Here is a 21,679-nt window from a genome sequence, read left to right as displayed (position 1 = left end):
GCAAGCACGGAGGAAGCCTGTACAGCGCCTGTCAGATCGCTGATCTAACAGAGTGCTGTCCAAACTGTCAGATCAGTGATCTGACACATTACAGTGATGTCCCCCCCCGGGACAATAAAGTAATGTTAAAAAAAAGTGTAAAAATAATTTATAAAAAAATCCCTAAATAAATTAAAAAAAAATATTCCCTAATAAATTCATTTTTTGAAAATAAAAAAAACAATAAAAGTACACATATTTAGTATTGCCGCGTCCATAGCAACCCGCCCTATAAAACTGTCCCACTAGTTAACCCCTTTTGTGAACCCCTTAAAAAATAAAAAACAAAGCAAAAAGCAATGCTTTATCATCATACCGCCAAACAAAAAGAGCAATAACGTGCGATCAAAAAGATGGATATAGATAACCATGGTGCCACTGAAAACGTCAGCAAAAAATGAGCTGCCATACAGCATCATCATCAAAATAAGAAAGTTATAGCTCGCAGAATAAAGCGATGCAAAAATAATCATTTTTTATATAAAATTGTTTTCATCGCATAAAAGCTCCAAAGCATAAAAAAAGACATAAATAAGGTATTGCTGTAATCGTACTGACCCAAAGAATAAAACCCCCTTATCAATTTTACCACATGATGAATGGTGTAAACGCACCCCCCAAAAGAAATTCATGAAATGCTGGTTTTTGTTCATTCTGCGTCCCAAAAATCGAAATAAAAAGTGATCAAAAAATGTTACGTGCCCGATAATGGTGCCAATAAAAAAGTCAATTCGTCGCGCAAAAAATAAGACCTCACATGACTCGGTGGCTCAAAATATGGAAAAATTATAGCTCTCAAAATGTGGTGATGCAAAAACTATTTTTACAATATAAAGCATCTTTTATAGTATGACTGCTGCCAAACATAAAAACCCACCATAAATAGTAAATCAAACCCCCCTTTATCACCACCTTAGTTAGGAAAAAATAATAAAATTAAAAAATATGTTTATTTTCATTTTCCCATTAGGGTTAGGGCTAGAGTTAGAATTAGGGCTAGGGTTAGGGCTGAGATTAGGGTTAGGAGTGTGTTGGGGTTAGGGTTGGAGTTAGAATTGGGGAGTTTCCACTGTTTGGGCACATCAAGTGCTCTCCAAACACAGCATGGCATCTGATCTCAATTCCAGCCAATTCTGCGTTGAAAAAGTCAAACGGTGCTCCTTCCATTCCAAGCTCTGCCATGTGCCCAAACAGTGGTTTACCCCCACATATGGGGTATCAGCCTACTCAGGACAAATTGCAAAACAACTACTGGGGTCCAATTTCTCTTGTTACCCTTGGGAAAATAAAAAATTTGGGGCAAAAATATCATTTTTGTGGTAAAAAATATTATTTTTTTATTTTTACGGCTCTACGTTATAAACTTCTGTGAAGCACTTGGGGGTTCAAAGTGCTCACCACACATCTAGGTAAGTTCCTTGGGGGGTCTAGTTTCCAAAATGGGGTCATTTGTGGGGAGTTTCCACAGTTTAGGCACATCAGGGGCTCTCCAAAGGCAACATGACACCTGCAGACCATTCCATCCAAGTCTGCATTCCAAAACATCACTACTTCCCTTCCGAGCCCCGACGTGTGTGTGGCACCCCTGAGGGTTCAGTCGCCACAGAGGTGCTGCACCTCCTCCTGAGGTGTGGTACCCCACTATCCAGGTTAGGTGGAGACACCTGACCACACTTCAACACTCACATCCAACACGCACACCAGTAGTGTAGCAGAGCAACCTTTGTGGCTCCCTGCTTGGAACACGAAGAGTGCTGGGAGGTGGGTGGAGCTTAGACTGCACAAGAGAGCGGGAGAATATTAGGAAAAAGTCAGTCTGTGAGAGAAGATCCCCTGAGAGGGATGGAGTGAAGGAAGTGCTGCAGCAGACTCCTGTGACCTGGAGCTGCTGGCACAGGAAAGAGCCATAGAAAGCCTGATTTTATAGAAGGAAGATAGTTTAGTACGGAACGTAAGGAGAAAAAGAGAACTAAGAACTAGGGTCAGAGCAGAGCCCTTCCTCAAGTTTGCAGCGCATGGCCGGAGTACGGTTCCCGAGGTTGTATGGATACTGATGTTCCTGCAGCAGAAACCGGAGGAATAGAAGTCGTCACCACTTTATTCCCATCTAAGACTTGGGGGCAAAACAGCAACGTGGGTGAGCCGGGTCATGATAGCAATGAGTCCCCGAAGCAGGCTACAGCTATCTGCCATACATGTAGAGTTCTAAGTAACATCAAGAAGAAGGAACTTGAGTTTAATACGCAAGTACAAGTACTTCAGATTAGGCGCTAGTGTGGAGACGTTCAGAGAAGGCACATGTTGGAGGAGTGCTGGAAAGGTGTACTTTACCTTGCCTGGGAGTTGGCTGAGCCCCTGACCTGGAGGACACGGCACCGAAGCGGGCATCTGTGTGCACCAGACTGTGAGTAAAGCCTTGGAACTACATGCCCTTGCGTCCTCCACTTATTCTTGCGCCTTACACCCGTGGGACTACAGCTCCACCTGTGGGGAGCTTCAACATCATTGCTGCACCACACCATCCGTCCCAGAGAAGCAACCCTGCAGCGCTGGTCAAACTGACCAGAAACCACAGGTGGCGTCACGAATCATCTCAACAACTTAACCCCATCACTCTACCCCTTTTACATTGACCGCCTGAGGCCACGGACCGGGTTACTGCCGCTGTGACATCTCCCATTGAAATCAACGGGCCCGGCACCGAGTACCCCACGGCCTCTGGGGGCGAGTCATGTGCCCATACAGTAGTTTTCTCCCACATATGGGATATCAGCATGCTCAGGACAAATTGGACAACAAATTTCTCCTGTTACCCTTGGGAAAAGAAAAAAATTGGGGACTAAAAGGTCATCTTTGTGGAAAAAATATGATTTTTGTGTGTTCACGCCTGGGCGTTATAAACTTCCGAGAAGCCCTTCCAGTCAAAAAAGTCAAATGGCGCTGCTTCCCTTTCGAGCTCTGCCATGCGCCCAAATAGTGGTTTACACCCACATGTGGGGTATCAGCGTACTCAGGACAAATTGCACAATAACTTTTGGGGTCCTGTTACCCTTGGGAAAATAAAAATTGTGGGTGAAAAGATCATTTTTGTGGAAAAAATATGATTTTTTTAATTGTACGGCTGTACGTTATAAACTTCTGTGAAGCTCTTGGGGGTTTAAAGTTCTCACCACACATCTAGATAAGTTCCTTGGGGAGTCTAGTTTCCAAAATGGTGTCATTTGTGGGGGATTTCCACTGTTTAGGCACATCAGGGGTTTTCCAATCGCGACATGGTGTCCGATCTGAATTCCAGTCAATTTTGCAGTGAAAAAGTCAAACAGTCCTCCTTCCCTTTCGAGCTCCATGCGCTGAAACAGTGGTTCCCCCCCACATATCAGGTATCAGCGTACTCAGAACAAATTGCACAATAACTTTTGCAGTACATTTTCTCCTGTTACCCTTGGTAAAATTAAAAAAATTGGACCTGAAGTAATTTTTTTGTGAAAAAAAGTTAAATGTTCATTTTTTTTAAACATTAAAAAAATTCCTGTGAAGCACCTGAAGGGTCAATAAACTTCTTGAATGTGGTTTTGAGCACCTTGAGGGGTGCAGTTTTTAGAATGGTGTCACTTTTGGTTATTTTCTATCATAAAGACCCCTCAAAGTGACTTCAAATGTGATGTGGTCCCTAAAAATAAAATGGTGTTGTAAAAATGAGAAATCGCTTGTCAACTTTTAACCCTTATTACTTCCTAACCAAAAAAATTTTGATTCCCAAATTGTGCTGATGTAAACATGTGGGAAATGTTACTTATTAAGTTTTTTGTGTGCCAGATCTCTGTGATTTAAGGGCATAAAAATTCAAAGTTGGAAAATTGCGAAATTTTTAAAATTTTCGCCAAATTTCCGTTTTTTTCACAAATAACTGCAAGTTATATGAATGCAATTTTACCACTAACATGAAGTACAATATGTCATGAAAAAACAGTGTCGAATCACTGGGATCCATGGAAGTGTTCCAGAGTTATTACCTCATAAAGGGACTGTGGTCAAAATTGTAAAAATTGGCACGGTCATTAACGTACAAACCACCCTTGGGGGTAAAGGGGTTAAAGAGTAACCATCATTTTAATTTTTATTTGATAAATCAATTGTGCGCATGAACATTTGAAACTTTATAATGTATCTTAGAAGAAAAATTAGCTCCTTTCTCTGATAATATTCTACAATCATTATCAAAATTCTCAATTTTGAGGTAAAATCTGTATTCAGTGAAGACAGACTGTCCCATTACTGAAATAGGAGATGGCATCTGCTACTGATAAGATTTTATCTAGATATAAAGGAGAGGAGGATGGAGGAGCTCTGTCTCTAAGCTCCTCTCTCGTCTACATAGAATCTTATCCGTAGCTCCTGTCATCTCCAATCTCCTATATTCAAATGATAGTTACTTTTAAAATACAGAAGGATATTACCATTGTGATCTGTAATGACTGACACTTTACTCTCATAATCATGCACAGCTTTAAGCCCCCGTCTCACATAGCGAGATCGCTAGCGAGATGGCTGTTGCGTCACCGATTTTGTGACGCAGCAGCGATCTCGCCTGCGATCTCGTTACGTGTGACACCTAGCGGTGATCGGGCCCCTGCTGCAATGTTGCTGATCGTGCTCAAAAGTCCTGGGCCATTTTTTGATCGCTGGTGTCCCACTGACCAGCATGCCTCGCTGTGTTTGACAGGGACAACAACGAGCGACCTCAATACTTCAGGTCTGAGAGACAGGGTCCCAACAACCGTCGTATCGTTCCATATCGTTGCTGCGCCGCTGTTGAGATCTTACTGTTTGACATCTCACCAGCGACCACGTAGCGACGCACCAGCGATCCCTACTAGGTCGTATCGTTATCGGGATCGCTGGTACGTCGCCAAGTGAGATCAGACCTAGTACAGTATGGCAAAGCTACCACAGTACAACAGAGCTAACTCAGCACAGCATACCTAGCACAGTATAGCAAAGTAATCAGCACAGCAGAAGTGAAGGTTGTCTCATTACAAACATTCACAGCAGCACTTGTCCTCTCATAGTAAGTGATGGTTACCGTTCCCCACCTCCCCCATCATGCACAGCAACCTCTGCACAGCTCACAGATAATGACCACAACAATCCTTCATAGGAGTTAATAAACAGCTCCTGTCATCAGCTTGATATCACAAGTGGTTTCTGCAGAGCATCTTTGAATGCTGCTAACAGTAACTCTGGCAAGATGTAGACCTCAGTAATCATACACATAAATAAACTTAAGAGCTTATAAACCTAAACAACATTCAGGTCAAAAAAGTCTAGCAGCTACCACTAACTTTTAGGGTTACATTTTTCTACCCTAAATTTCTTTATGTTGAGGCTGCACTTCAACTTTTGGTCATGCAATCATTTGCCAATTAAGCTTTATCTTTACTGGAAAAAGTCATTTTGAATGATTGTATGCATTTATCACAATGTCAGAGTTCTTGAGATTTTAATTTAATTTTAATATATATCAGTTGGCAGTGTTCGGTCCATCGGCCACGTCAGTAACCTATACCCTCTGTTCCGAAGCCCTGAGAACCACCTTATACCTGACGTCTTCTGTGGCTCTTCTTTTGATTTACCAGCCTGGTGCGATGTCATTGTTGTGGCGTGATTTTCTGACGTGGACTGTGAATCGATTTGGTGGCAGTGCTTATATCATGACAATCATAATACTGGAATTTACTGTAGATCTCAAGCCTTGGCACCAAAATGTATTTTCCATGTCTTATGTGACTGGTTCATTCTGGATTCTTTCGGCTAAATTTCCAAGATAGATGTGAAAGATAAAAATATTTTAAGAAACATAAGCAGTTAAACTCAGGGTCAAAGAAAATGGAAGAAATGGATAATAGATGCAGGCGAGAAATTCAGATACAGAAAGAGCTTTTCCACAGAAGTTATAGGGTTATGATACAAATCAAAGCCAGAATCAGAAAGGGACAGAACAAAAAAGCAGATTCATAAGAGCAGAGCAGAAAGGAAATAAAGACATAATATGCATGAAAATCAGCAGCGTAGGTGAGCTGAATGCTATGTACAGTGCAAATGTCCTGAACTTGTATTCTACCAGTCTGAGAGTGCTCTAGAGCTACCTTTTTGGGAGCAAATATAAATCTTCTCTGATTTACAGATTCTCATTCTGTATAAACTATCCTGGATGTGTACACTTTTATTAAATCATCCGAATATCAGGATTAAAGATGGGCGATCCCTAATAGTAACATTTGCTGGAAAATCGAACACCTTCTGTATCGAACACCTACTGTTCTTGCCACCGTTCAGAGCCAGTAAACATGTCATGCAGATGACAGGGTGGCAAATGACAGATGTTCGGGCCCTCCATTCATGTGAATATGGTCTGGGGTTGGGTACCGTTCTGGTACCAGAACCGAACTTTTGTTTAACTGTTCGGCCAAACCCGCCGGACCCGAACATCCAGGGGTTCGCCCATCACTAATCAGCATAAAACGTTCATTACAGCTTCAGGGAATAAAGATTATTTATCATATTAAAGTGGTTTTCCACTTAAAGTAGAGGACCCCAAACATTTAGGGTATGTGCACACTTTGCGGTTTCTGCTGCGTTTCCGCAGCCTTTTTGGCTCTGCAGAAACGCAGCAGATTCTGCCGCGTTGTACAGTACCTTTATTTCCTATGGAAATAAAAAAAAGCTGTGCACATGCTGCGTTTTTTTCCCCGCGGTTTTGCTGCGGTTTTCAAAGCGCAGCATGTCAATTGTTTGGTGCAGAAACGCTGCGGTTTTACACCTCATCCATTATGAGGTGTAAAACCGCAGGGCAAAACCGTAGATAAACCGCAGATAAACCGCAGGTCTTTGTCCTGCGGATTTACCTGCGGTTTTCTCTACAAAATCCGCAGAGACAAAAAACTATGTGTGCACTTACCCTTACAGACATGTCAAACTAAGGAAGTAAAATAATACTTCCCCCTCACACACATGTAGTAGTTGCCCAGATTGGGGGGTGGTCCACTGCTTACTGCGCACAGACGACACAGAGACGAGACGGAGGCAGATTTTCGGGTACAACAGGTCTGAGTTTATTGGCCGTCCTCCTGGCGACCGTAGCCATACACCGCAGCACCTTTACAGCTCTCCGTATTCAGGCCCGGGTACCTGCACCTTCCTTCTGTCATAGTGATGTTCCTCACGGCTCTTTCACTGGGGATGCCCTAGGCCTATCTACCGCCATCGCTTCACCAGTCCGAGGTCATCGTCAGTTTGGTACCCCTGGGGCCTCGTCTATTCTGCGGTTCTTCATGTCGGGGCCACCCCCCTGACTGTCTCTTCTCCTCAGTCCCCTGGTCGAGCTCTCCGCTATTGTTCATTCTCCTTCACTGTCTCTTCTCCTCCTGAGAGCTCCTCCCAGGACTGGAACCCTCTCCTGTCCTATTTATCTCACTCCTCGGGAAATCCCCTCCTGGGTTTCTGTCTCCCTACCCCCCATGACTAAGTGTTTTCGTAGCCCTAAACTGCTGTAAAGTCCTGTTCTCATGCTCCCCCCTGCCATCTTGTGGTCAAACTTAATTAATGCACTCCTATTCCCCCAGCTGTTTCCCTTCTATTATTATAAACGTCCATCTACAGTGCACCCAGCATCCCTTCTTCCTACAGACAAGTCCGTCCGTCAGGTCACCTTCCCTACACACACAGGCACTCCCATCACGCTCCAGCACCAGCAACTCTGCTCTCTGTGTTTTGGCTGCTGCGGTGACATCAGGTCAAGACCTTGCATTATCGCTGCAACCAATCACTGAGCTCAGCACTGCCTACAACAGCTGAATTGCTGAGCTCAGTGATTGGCTGCAGCAGTAATACGAGATATTGAAGTGACAACACCACGACAGTCAAAAGCCGGAGACCACAGAAGCAGCGGGGTGACGGAGCTGCAGTGGGGTAGGGCCATATAACTTTGTTGGGGTCTGCTTTGCTTAAAATGAGAAATTCCTTAAACAACAGTTACACATTTTTCTGATATAGTTTGTCTATCTATTGGTCATGGTTTTCTATGAACTGACAGTGATTAGCGAGGATCATTGCGTATTTTAACAGTATGTAAGTATGTCCTAGCCATTGGTAAAAAGCCCATTGCAAGAGAGAGATCTGATAACAGCAAATTTGCCACAAAATAGTTGCTGAAAATTTTTACCTCTTAGTCATACTTCATATTCATAACAACCCACGTCCTTCTTTCTGGTCTCTGAATGTTCGTTTGGAAACCAGTCCTCAGTCGAATGCCAAAAAATCCCAGCGTCAGGCTCAGAGTCAAGAAGCTTTATGAGACGTCTGCTTTCAGGAAGGTTTCTGAAGGCTTAAACGGATTGTCCATTTCTTTGAGACAGGCTCCTCCACACTATTACCAATATCCATGCCAGGTCTCCTGACTATCTCTTTCAACTGGGATCATAATTTGACCACTGCAGCCAATCAAATGCCATTGTGTTCACGTTCATTGCTACAGCATTCAAGTTCTGTCTGTGCCAGGAGATACAGTATAACTAATGCGTGATTCTGACTTTTCTTTGTCTCCTACCTGTTTCTTGTTTTTTTATCCATTACCTGCATAAAATATATATGCCACAACAGAAACAAGCAAGAAAATGAATATCTATATATTACATTTTTGATGCAAAGCTCTGAGGATAGGTTACTAGCTAGAAACATTCCACTTGAGACTGCCTAGTGCTCAGAATATAATGTGATTCATTACTTTTGTAACGTCGTACAGTAGTTGTCACCATTCAGACACGAAGGCTTCTTGCCATAATTGTCTGCTGTCCAATGTTCTGCTGATGTACAAAATGAAGAATTGTTCCAATTACAGAAATGGCAACTGCTTCTAAAATACTAATGTTTCTGTTTCTTCATTTTAAAGAATTGGTCTCATATGAATTGTCCCATCTTTCCCATTTTTCCCCTTAGATATTGCGTCCACATTAAAGCTTCTTAATGACTCTGCAAACAAGAAACTGTTTGATTGGCAATCTCCTATGGGATGCGTTCGCTGCGCAGTGGTGGGAAATGGCGGGATCTTAAATGGTTCCGGAATGGGGAATGAGATCGATAACCATGACTATGTTTTCAGGTATGAGGATGAATGCATATGAATGTTTTGGCAGAGTTTTCACGTTTTTTGAAAATGAAGTAAAATTCACTTGCTACAATTTTGGAAAACCAAAGCAAAAAATAAACCACATCCAGAGTGAGTGAATAGAATAACACACGTGTGTACAATCATTTTAAATTGGTTCTGGCAGCAATTTCACAACATCAACTGCATATATTATTACATTGATCTCTTACATCTGATGAGACTGGTGTACTTACTCTTACAATTCATGTCAGAATGACTGCATAATTCTTTTCGAAAGTTCAACCTACTTAATATTTAAATGTACATTTTATGTTGTACTCATAAGATGCTCATTTTAAAATCAGGATTATACCATACCGCCATTTTAGCTTGGATTTCCATAATAAATATACTTGTCTCTTCAGATCTAGGCGATGTATTAAATAATTTATGTGGTATGTATTTTGAAAAATGGTGTCAGCTCTTCTGACACGTTTTAGTGCTAAATATTTCAATTAACCCCCCCAAAAATAATTATTTTCTACTTAATCCTCCTGGAAATGCATGATTAAACTGACATGTAGGTTTTAACCATTCACATCATTAATTGGGTGATGAGTCTCTAAACACTTTGAATCTGCCCAATTATTATTGTACCCAGAAGAATGTTAACTCCCAGTTGTCAGTTTATTCCTACATTTACTAGAGAATTAACAGAAGAGCAGCTGAGTGCCAAGCCCTGTGCCTGGTAGGAGGCAGTGCAAAATTTTTAACGAAACCCAATTTTAAAATTATTTTTAGACCCAATAGCATGCGTATAAGTAAGAAAAAAAAACATATCAAAAAGGCTCAAACATACATGCATAAATGAGAACTGACACATCAAAATATAGAAAGATGTCTTTTATATATCAACTAAGGAATGTGCTCCTCAGACCATTTGGGGGCATCACAAACATGGACATGGACAAACATGTCCTCACTCACAGGACAATAAACCTTTCACACTCCTTATCGATGAGCTGCTGCAATACTTATGGCTACAACTGTAAAGTGAAGTTATGTATAATCATTTATAGCCTTTATTAATCATAATATTTGACATTACACATTACCCAGATCAGATATTTAGCTATTCTTGAATGTTTAGGCTGATAATATAAATTCAGGATGACATGTCAGGGAGTGATTTGGAGACAACCACATGAGTGCAACTACTGCTACACCCCCTCACATGAGACATATCCTTAGACCTGTATCAGACCTGTGAATTTTCTCATTAAAGGGAACCTGTCACCCCCCCCAGGGCGTTTTTCACTAAAAGAGCCACCTTCAGCAGCACTAGGGCTGCATTCTGTGAAGGTGGCTCTTCTGATTCTGATCCCTTGTAACGCTGAATTATCGACTTTTATAAATCGTTCCTCATACCTGCATCCTGTCACAGAGGTATGTAGTGTCGCTGCCTCCCAGCTGTCCATCAAGCCCCCTCTACACCGCCTCCTTCTTTTGTATTTGCCGCCGTTACATGTTGTCGGGTGCCTGTGCTGTGACAACAGTTCTCGTGCATGCGCAGTGTGGACGCAGCGCCAGGACGGGGGCCAGGTGTAACAGTGGCAGACCTGGGCGCAGTGCCAGGACGGGGATCGGGTGTAACACAATGTCATTTTTTTCATTTTTTAAAAAACTGACAGTCACATCCAATTAAGTGTGAAAAGGTGCTTAACCTAGCGTCACCAACTCATATACATTCAAACAGAAAAGGAAGCACACTGTAGCGCCATGGCATGCAAACATGAAATATGAAAAATGAATTGCATTACTGCATTAGAAATATGAAAAATTGAGAAAGCTTAGCGCATAAAATGTCAAATTTATGTTTACCTGGAGCCACGGTAAGGTGTTTCTGGCATTCCAGGACCCTAACCTAATGCCAATCCTCACTTAGACTAAAGTCTTCATCTGTATTGGAACCTATGTAAATCCTCTCCTTAGACGGAAATCTATATCTCTGTGGAGGGGTGGTGGCCCTGCTGCTATGGCGCTACAGTGTGCTTCCTTTTTTGTTTGAATGTTATTTTTTTATATCATGATATTTATTTATTTATTTAATAGTCATTTTGCAATTTTCACACTGACCACTGGGTATTTTTTAGACTCATACTTGCTGTCCTTTCAGGAGGAGTTTATAAGATTTTTTTTCCAGTACAAGGAGGATACCAATACTAGGTAACAGCTAAAAATTAGAGATGAGCGAATTTGTTCGGATTCAGTTCGAATACGATCGGCAGTGAGTATTGTTTTTGCAATATTCGTAGAACACGTCATTAGAGTCAATGGGAGTCGAAATTACCGAATATGTTCGGAACCTATCATAAGACATAAATTCGGAATGAATGTTGTTCGAATATGGCTTGAATATGTCAAAATCAGACTCGGAGACAAAATCCAAACAAATTTGCACATCTCTACTAAAAGCACAGCTGATGACACAGGATCCACCATTCACAATAGGAGATGTCACAGCTGATCCTGCTCCACTCCCTTCACAATGACTTTTTCACAGGGTCATTAGACAAGCTTTCAAAACAAAAGATAGGGTCAGGGTTTGAGCATTATGGTTCTGTACATATGTTGTTTCCTTAACCCGCAGCCTTTTTTCGCTTTCGCTCCTCTTTTTCCCAGAGCCATAACTTTTTATTATTTTTCTGTCAATATGGCCATGTGAGGGCTTGTTTTTTGCGGGAGGAGTTGTGCTTTTGAGCAACACCATTGGTTTTACCATGTCGTGTACTCGAAAATGGGGAAAAATTCCAAGTGCCGTGAAATTGCAAAAATAGTGCAACTCTACAACTGTTTTTTGGAATTTTTTTTACCATGTTCACCAAATGCTAAAACTGACCCACCATTATGATTCTCCAGGTCATTATAAGTTCATACACACCAAACATGTATAGATTGTTTTTTATTTAAAAGGTGAAAAAAAATCAAAAGTTTGTTAAAAAAAAAAAAAGCAATTGCATTATTTTCCGAGACCCGTAGCGTCTCCATTTTTCATGATCTGAGGTTGGGTGAGGGTTTATTCTTTGCGTGTCAAGCTGGTGTTTTTACTGATACCATTTTGGTGTGGATACAATCTTTTAATCGCACGTTATTGCATTTTAATGCAAAGTTACAGCGACCAAAAAAATGTAATACTGGCGATTTGACTTTTTTCACTATGCTGTTTGCCAATCAGATTAATTCTTTTATAGCTTGATAGATTGGGCAGTTCAGAATGTGGCAATACCAAATATGTGTATATTTTAATTTTTTAAAATTGTTTTATTTTGAATGGGGCTAATGGGGGTGATTTAAAGTTTTATTTTTTATTTTTTTAATATTTTTAAAAAAAATTTTTACTTTTCATTTGCATCAAAAGTCTCCATGGGAGACTAGAAGCTGTGATAATCCAATCGCCTCTGCTACACACAGGCGATGATCAGATCTGTGTAGCAGAAATGCTGACTTGCTATGAGCGCCAACCATTGGGCAACACTCATAACAATCTGGCTATGACAACCATAGAGGTCTGCTGGAGAGCTTTGATTGTCATGACGACCCATCGGTGATCCACGATCATATGACGGAGTCACCAATGGGTGGAATTAGTGATGCGTTTCTGGCGTGATAACATTAAATGCCACTGTCAGAGATTGACAGCGGCATTTAACATGTTAACAGCCGCAGGTGGATCGCGATTCCAACCACTACTGTTCAGGTCACATGTCAGCTGTTCAAAACAGCTGATATGTGCCAGAAAAGATGTGGGCTCAGCGCTGGAGTCCACATCAAAGGGAGGAACATGTACGGCGTATGTCATGAAGGGGTTAAATAAAAGGACATAGGAGCACAAAAAAGCCCCAGTAGACAGTGTGAAAATTGCAAGATTTATTTTTTTATTTTTAATGCAAATTGTGATATGTTTACACAAAATTGCCCAAATATAAAAACTCGTTTAGCACAAAAAAATCTGATTTAATCAATATGTAATTGTCTGATAACACTGGTCAACAGCATTTTTGGTGCCAAAGATATTTCATCGAATTTAGGGTATTTTTGGGGTGCTGATTCTGAATATGTCATCAGTTTTGCCAGATTGGCTCAAGTTTTTGAGATTTTTGGTATCTTATTTATAGCACTTGTTGGTAAATGCGACGCATCATCTCATTAATTTCTTTGGATTAGTACTTGAACTGAGCAGTTCTCAATATAGTTTTGTGTTAATTAGTGTTCTAAAAGTTTGTTCATAGCTTGATTTTTGCACTAACTTTATGTTGTTGTCTGTTTTCCAGTGAAAAGCATGAACTCATCATGAAGAAGTTGTCTTAACGATCCAGACTCATTCTGTTACATTTGTGGTGAATATACACTGCCAAAACATAGAAGAAACATAACAGACTTCGTAAAAAAAGTGTATTTTGCCTATTTTGGGGTTATGCTTGGGGACCAAGACAAGTTTTGGGCACCACACATAGTGTGCAAAGCATGTATCGAATTATTACGAAAATGGAGCAAAGGACAAAGAAAAAGCTTCAAATTTGGTGTTCCAATGGTGTGGAGAGAGCCAAAAAATCATCATGATGACTGTTATTTATGGTAAACACAGGTACAGGCACATCTTCACAATGAGGGACAGGCCTTCTTGCAGATTCCATGTTACTCCCATTTTCGTTTCTTATGCTTATTGAATCCTTGCACTTGCACTGCACAGAAATAACAGTCATCATGATGATTTTTTGGCTCTCTCCACACCATTGGAACACCAAATTTGAAGCTTTTTCTTTGTCCTTTGCTCCATTTTCGTAATAATTCGATACATGCTTTGCACACTATGTGTGGTGCCCAAAACTTGTCTTGGTCCCCAAGCATAACCCCAAAATAGGCAAAATACACTTTTTTTACGAAGTCTGTTATGTTTCTTCTATGTTTTGGCAGTGTATATTCACCACAAATGTAACAGAATGAGTCTGGATCGTTAAGACAACTTCTTCATGATGAGTTCATGCTTTTCACTGGAAAACAGACAACAACATAAAGTTAGTGCAAAAATCAAGCTATGAACAAACTTTTAGAACACTAATTAACACAAAACTATATTGAGAACTGCTCAGTTCAAGTACTAATCCAAAGAAATTAATGAGATGATGCGTCGCATTTACCAACAAGTGCTATAAATAAGATACCAAAAATCTCAAAAACTTGAGCCAATCTGGCAAAACTGATGACATATTCAGAATCAGCACCCCAAAAATACCCCAAATTCATTAAAATATTTTGGACACCAGAAAAAAAAATTTTTTTCGTTGACCTGTGTAATGAATCTTTAAGAATTTGGCCCATCTATACGCAAATAGTGAACCAGAAAAAACACCTTGTATGATTTATTTAGTGCCAAACCTTTTTATCACAAGGAATACTTGCAACAAATAAAAGTGTGGTGCAGGCATTGTTCTTCAATACACATTGTAAGTAGAGGATGTGTAGGTTGATTGTGGTCACAGGTCTTGTTGTAGGTAGGGTCAGAGTACAAGTGTTTAATATATGCTAAGTGCTATTATGAAGTGAGGAGGAGCATGAGCATTATCGCAGTAGCTAGAGTGGGAGGGATGTCAAACTCAAAAACACAGAGGGCCAAAATTAAAAGCTTGGACAAGGTTACGGGCTAATCTTGATATTTATTAAAAAACTAGATGGTGGTAATGTCACAATGGGGGCAGGCTTTGCAGCATTGATAATCTCTTCCCCCCCATGTGCTCCCCCACCTATCCACGCTCTCTTTCCCAATGTGCTGACTTCTCCCATCTGGGCTCTCTTCTTTGACCTGTCGACCCCATGTGCTATCCCCCTTGTCTGCTGTCTCTCTTTCCTGTGCTGTGTTCTCCCCTCATGTGCTGACGTGTTTGAGCTGTCTCCCCCCTGTGCTCTGTCTCTCTCACCCCTGTGTCTGACCATGTACAGAACATACCACAGTGTTGTGAGTTCATTTTCCCCTTCACTACTGAGGCCCGAGGAACTCCCTCTTCTGGTAAAGAAAGGTAGTGAGCCTGATTATCAAACACCTGAGTCTGATGATGATGACTGGCTGAGTGGAGTTACTGACTGGATATAAGGCTGCCGACGCCCTGCCCTGCGGGTGATTTCTCTGTGGGATCCTTGGAGACCAGTCTGAATTCCTACTCTTCTAAAGCTAAGTTTTCTGCTCGGCTTTTTGCATTTGTGCTTTGACTTTGTTTTGCTTTGTTTTTCTGGATTTCTGCCATTCCCTGCTGGGGTGTGCTGAATTCCTTTAGCTCTGTCTTCTGAAAATCCCTGAGTGCTGATTTAGTTTTTGAAGCCTAGCTGCTTCAGGGTCTTTTTCCATATCAGCTTGTTGGCTTATGTCTTTGATAGGGTTTTGGCAGATTGCAGACAGCAACCTTCCTTTCCTGTTCTGTTTAGTTAGCTTGGGCCCCATCGTTTGCTCAGCCTATCTTTCTATCTGTGTGAGTGTTTTTTCATCTTGCTTCACCGTCATTATATGTTGGGGGCTGCCTTTTACTTTGGGGTCTGCTCTGGGGCAGTTTAGATTTCCTTTTCTGTCTTTAGGCTATTTAGCTCTCCGGCTGTGATCGAGGGGTCTAGGGCATCGTAGGAACCCCCCACGGCTACTGCTAGTTGTGTTGATAGGTTCAGGGGTCTGCAATCTGATAGTTGCCAACTTCTCTGGTTTTCTGGACGTAGCTTCTTTTTTTGTGTCTGCCTCCTACGGTGACTCAATCATAACAGAATCACCCGCCATACCGCAGATCCTAGGGTACTCAATAGCAGGAAAGAATTGTAAAAAAAAAAAAGTGTATATTTTTTCCTCTATATCTCTGAGGCCGTAGGGGGAATTTTTTTTTCTCTCAATGGAGATAAAGCAATTGTCTGATCGTGTGGAGCAGCTCGCTGCGGAAGTGCGGGGAATTTCCGCCTACCTTGCTCATTCACATGCTGCTGAACCAAAGATTCCTACACCTGATGTATTTTTTGGGGATCGGTCTAAATTTTTGAATTTCAAAAATAATTGTAAATTATTTTTTGCCTTGAAGCCTAACTCGTCAGGGAGCTCCACGCAGCAGGTTAAAATTGTCATCTCTTTGCTGCGTGGCGATCCCCAGGATTGGGCGTTTTCTTTGAAACCAGATGATCCTATTCTGACTGATGTGAACGCATTTTTTCAGGCCTTGGGGTTGTTGTATGACGAACCTAATGCCATGGATCAGGCTGAAAAGACCCTGCTGGCATTGAACCAGGGTCATGATTCTGCAGAATTGTACTGTCAAAAATTCCGAAAGTGGGCAGTACTTACTACCTGGAATGATAATGCCTTGGCTGCTCTCTTTCGGAAGGGGTTGTCAGAAGCCGTAAAAGATACTATGGTGGGATTTCCTGTTCCCTCTGGTCTTGACGATTCTATGTCATTAGCCATTCAGGTTGATCGGCGTTTGCGCGAACGCAAAGCTGCACGAGAGGTGTTGCCACCTGTTGAACAAATGTCTGAACCTATGCAATGTGATAGAGTTTTTTCCAGAGAGCAGCGTCAGGAATTCAGAAGGCGTAATAAGTTGTGTTTTTTCTGTGGAGATGCCTCGCATATTATTTCTGTCTGTCCTAAACGAGAGAAACGCTTTGCACACACGTTTTCTGTTGGTGGTGTTCAACCTAAGTTTCTTCTGGCTATTACTCTGATCTGCTCCCTGTCCACATTTTCCGCCAAGGCTTTTGTGGATTCGGGAGCAGCCCTAAACCTAATGGACTTGGATTTTGCTAAACGATGTGGATTTCCGATGACACCTCTGCAGACGCCTATCCCTTTGAGGGGGATTGATGCTACTCCTTTGGCTAAAAATAAACCTCAGTTTTGGACCCAGGTGGTAATGCGGGTCGCCCCAGACCATCAAGAAAATTGCAGATTTTTGGTGTTGCATAATCTGCATGATACTATTGTTCTGGGTATTCCCTGGTTACAAATTCATAATCCAGTTTTGGATTGGAAATCTGTGTCTGTGGTGAGTTGGGGTTGTCGGTGTGCCTTTAGTGAGGCTCCGGTGTTTTCCACCTCTCCTCAGTCGCATGATGTTCCTGATTATTTGGCGGACTTTTATGATGTATTTAGTGAGAATGAGTCTGCATCTCTGCCTCCTCATAGGAGTTATGACTGTGCAATTGAACTGAGCCCGGGGTGTAAATTTCCCAAGGGTCGGCTCTTCAATTTATCTGTACGCGAGCACGAGGCTATGCGATCCTATATTAAGGAGGCGTTGGAGAAGGGTCATATTAGACCATCCTCGTCACCCTTAGGTGCCGTTTTTTTTTTGTAGCCAAAAAGGATGGATCATTAAGACCTTGTATTGATTATCGTGCCCTCAACAAAATTACTGTTAAATATCAGTATCCGTTACCCCTGATTTCTGATCTATTCTCCAGAGTTAAAGGTGCTTGCTGGTTTACCAAGCTTGACCTCAGGGGGGCGTATAATCTTATTCGCAATAAGCATGGGTATGAATGGAAGACGGCATTTAATACTCCGGAGGGACATTTTGAGTACCTGGTGATGCCTTTTGGGCTCACTAATGCCCCTTCTGTCTTCCAGTGCTTCATGAACGATATTTTCCGAGATTTTGTCGATAAATTTTTGATTATCTATCTGGATGATATTTTGATCTTCTCCAAGGATTGGGATTCTCATGTGGAACATATTCGGACTGTGTTCCGGATCTTGAGGGAGAATTCCCTGTATGTCAAGGGATCTAAATGCCTTTTTGGAGTACAGAGGATTTCTTTTTTGGGATTTATTTTGTCCCCGTCAACTCTTGAAATGGACCCGGCCAAGGTGCAGGCCATTTACGATTGGGTTCAGCCCACTTCTTTGAAGGCCCTCCAGAAGTTTTTGGGTTTTGCTAATTTTTATCGGAAATTTATAGCAAAATTTTCTAGTATTGCCAAGCCATTGACTGATTTGACTAAGAAGGGTGCTGATGTGTTAAATTGGTCTCCGGAGGCTGTTTCTTCCTTTCAGGAGCTGAAGCGAAGATTCACCTCCGCCCCGGTTTTGCGGCAACCTGATGTCTCTCTTCCGTTCCAGGTAGAGGTGGATGCTTCTGAGATTGGTGCAGGAGCTGTTTTGTCCCAAAAGGATCCTGTAACATCTAAAATGAATCCCTGTGCTTTCTTTTCCCGAAAGTTCTCTCCATCTGAACGTAACTATGATGTGGGGAATCGGGAACTGTTGGCCATGAAATGGGCATTTGAGGAGTGGAGACATTGGTTGGAGGGAGCTAAGCATCAAGTCGTGGTCCTCACTGACCACAAGAATTTGATTTACCTAGAGTCGGCTAAGCGCTTGAACCCTAGACAGGCTAGGTGGACCTTGTTTTTTACACGTTTTGATTTTGTGGTTTCTTTTCTTCCTGGAACTAAGAATGTCAAGGCAGACGCCCTCTCTAGGAGCTTCTTTGCTGATTCTCCTGTGGTGACCAAGCCTGCTACCATCTTAGGCGAAGGGGTGGTTCTTTCTGCCATCTCGCCCGATTTGAGACGTGCTCTGGAAGAGTTCCAGGAGGACAAACCTGAGCGTTGTCCCAGTGGAAAGTTGTATGTTCCTGACCAGTGGAAGAAGAGAGTGATGTCTGAAGTTCATTGCTCTGCTTTGGCTGGTCATCCAGGTATTTTTGGTACTAGAGATCTGGTGAGTCGGTCTTTTTGGTGGCCCTCCTTGTCTCGTGATGTCAGGAATTTTGTGCAGTCCTGTGGGACGTGCTCCCGGTCTAAATCGTGTTCTCGCTCTAGTGGGTTGTTGATGCCTTTGCCTGTCCCCAAGAGGCCATGGACCCATATTTCAATGGATTTCATCTCTGATATGCCTGTCTCTCAAAGGATGACTGTTATTTGGGTGATTTGTGATAGGTTCTCTAAGATGGTTCATCTTGTACCACTCCCTAAGTTGCCGTCTTCCTCTGAGTTAGTGCCCCTGTTTTTACAACAGGTGGTTCGCTTGCACGGGATTCCTGAGAACATTGTATCTGACAGAGGAGTCCAGTTTGTGTCTAGATTTTAGAGAACTTTCTGTTCCAAGCTGGGAATTCAGTTGTCCTTCTCCTCTGCTTTTCACCCTCAGACCAATGGGCAGACAGAGAGAACAAACCAGACCTTGGAGTCGTATTTGAGATGTTTTATTTCTGCTGATCAGGATGATTGGGTTTCATTTTTGCCCTTGGCCGAATTTGCTTTAAATTATAGAGCTAGTTCTGCCACTTTGATGACACCTTTTTTTTGTAACTTTGGGTTTCATCCTCGATTTTCTTCAGGGCAGGTGGAGCCCTCTGCCTGCCCAGGTGTTGACACTGTGGTGGAGAGAATGCACCAGATCTGGGACCAAGTGGTGGATAAGTTATCTCTCTCCCAGGAAAAGGCCCAGCGGTTTTCCAACCGACATAGGACCATTGGTCCCCAATTTAAGGTTGGTGATATGGTGTGGTTATCATCAAAAAATATTGCTATGAAGGTGGCTTCTCCTAAGTTTAAGCCTAGATTTATTGGACCTTACAAGATTTTGGAGATTATTAATCCAGTCTCTTTTCGTTTGGCTCTTCCTGTCACATTTAAAATCCATAATGTGTTCCATAAATCTTTGTTGAAGAGGTTTGTTGAACCTGTTGTTCCGGGGGTCGCACCTCCAGACCCTGTATTGGTTGAAGGTAACATGGAATATGAGGTAGAGAAAGTACTGGATTCCCGTCTGGCTAGACGGAGACTCCAGTATTTGGTTAAGTGGAAGGGATATGGTCAGGAGGATAATTCCTGGGTCTCTGCCTCTGATATTCATGCCAAAAGATTGGTTGGTGTCTTTCATCGGGCTCACCCTGATCGCCCTGGTGGCGTGATTGAGGGTTCGGTGACCCCTCCTCAAGGGGGAGGTACTGTTGTGAGTTCATTTTCCCCTTCACTACTGAGGCCCGAGGAACTCCCTCTTCTGGTAAAGAAAGGCAGTGAGCCTGATTATCAAATACCTGAGTCTGATGATGATGACTGGCTGAGAGGAGTTACTGACTGGATTTAAGGCTGCCGACGCCCTTCTGCCCTGCGGGTGATTTCTCTGTGGGATCCTTGGAGACCAGTCTGAATTCCTGCTCTTCTAAAGCTAAGTTTTCTGCTCGGCTTTTTGCATTTGTGCTTTGACTTTGTTTTGCTTTGTTTTTCTGGATTTCGGCCATTCCCTGCTGGGGTGTGCAGAATTCCTTTAGCTCTGTCTTCTGAAAATACCTGAGTGCTGATTTAGTTTTTGAAGCCTAGCTGCTTCAGGGTCTTTTTCCATATCAGCTTGTTGGCTTATGTCTTTGATAGGGTTTTGGCAGATTGCAGACAGCAACCTTCCTTTCCTGTTCTGTTTAGTTAGCTTGGGCCCCATCGTTTGCTCAGCCTATCTTTCTATCTGTGTGAGTGTTTTTTCATCTTGCTTCACCGTCATTATATGTTGGGGGCTGCCTTTTACTTTGGGGTCTGCTCTGGGGCAGTTAAGATTTCCTTTTCTGTCTTTAGGCTATTTAGCTCACCGGCTGTGATCGAGGAGTCTAGGGCATCGTAGGAACCCCCCACGGCTACTGCTAGTTGTGTTGATAGGTTCAGGGGTCTGCAATCTGATAGTTGCCAACTTCTCTGGTTTTCTGGATGTAGCTTCTTTTTTTGTGTCTGCCTCCTACGGTGACTCAATCATAACACCACAGCTCCTGGGCAGGGAAGGAAGGAAAAGACAATACTGACATTACAGCATGAGATCGCATAGGATACATTTTGTGAGGAAAAATATTGTTTAAAAACAGTCAGTGAAATATTTTACCTCACAAAATGTGATCCCCTGCTGTAATGTCAGTATTGTCTTTTGCTTCCTCCCCTGCCCAGAAGATGTGGTATACTCCGTACACGGCCAGACACAGACAATTTTTACAATGAACTTTCGTTTGTGGGAAAACCCCTTTAATGTGACCAGCTTCCGCTGCCTGTAGACACGTCGCGCATCTGCCGCCAGGATCAGCCAAATGATTCACTGCATCTGCGTGGAATATGCGCAAGTGCAGTGCGACTGTGTTCCGCTGGTGGTACCGTGCAAGAGGCTGCGTGAGTGTGTAGAGTGAGTGTGTGAGTGTGTGAGTGTGAGAGGAGAGTGTGTGTGTGAGTGAGTGTGAGAGTGTGTGTGAGTGTGTGAGTGTGGTGCGTACGGCGTATAGAGTGTGTGTGTGTGGTGCGACAGTGTTCCGCTGGTGGTACCGAGCAATAGGTTGGTACCAGCAGCAGTTTCCATATTGAGACACCCATCACTTGGGTGTCCCAATATATCGATCGGTGAACTTCCTCCACTTGGAATTCTGGGATACGGTGACATCTGGACAGAAAAGGAAATGAAAACATTACAAGGCAATTATATAAATAGATATCTAC

The 21,679-nt window shown here is 42.4% G+C and overlaps 1 protein-coding gene across 1 annotated transcript in view; it reads left to right on the top strand.

Annotated features, from left to right (window-relative positions):
- Nucleotides 1–21,679, top strand: part of ST6GALNAC2 (ST6 N-acetylgalactosaminide alpha-2,6-sialyltransferase 2) — an 82,241-nt gene that overhangs the window by 48,092 nt on the left and 12,470 nt on the right. Inside the window, exon 5 of the mRNA XM_073563196.1 lies at nucleotides 9,034–9,196. Coding sequence (XP_073419297.1) covers nucleotides 9,034–9,196 — 163 coding nt within the window. The remainder of the gene's footprint in view (nucleotides 1–9,033; nucleotides 9,197–21,679) is intronic.

This window comes from Dendrobates tinctorius, unplaced genomic scaffold (assembly GCF_039654945.1).
Source record: "Dendrobates tinctorius isolate UK_male_01 unplaced genomic scaffold, ASM3965494v1 ptg000383l, whole genome shotgun sequence".
Lineage (NCBI taxonomy): Eukaryota > Metazoa > Chordata > Amphibia > Anura > Dendrobatidae > Dendrobates > Dendrobates tinctorius.
This window is presented reverse-complemented; position numbering and strand designations above follow the sequence as displayed.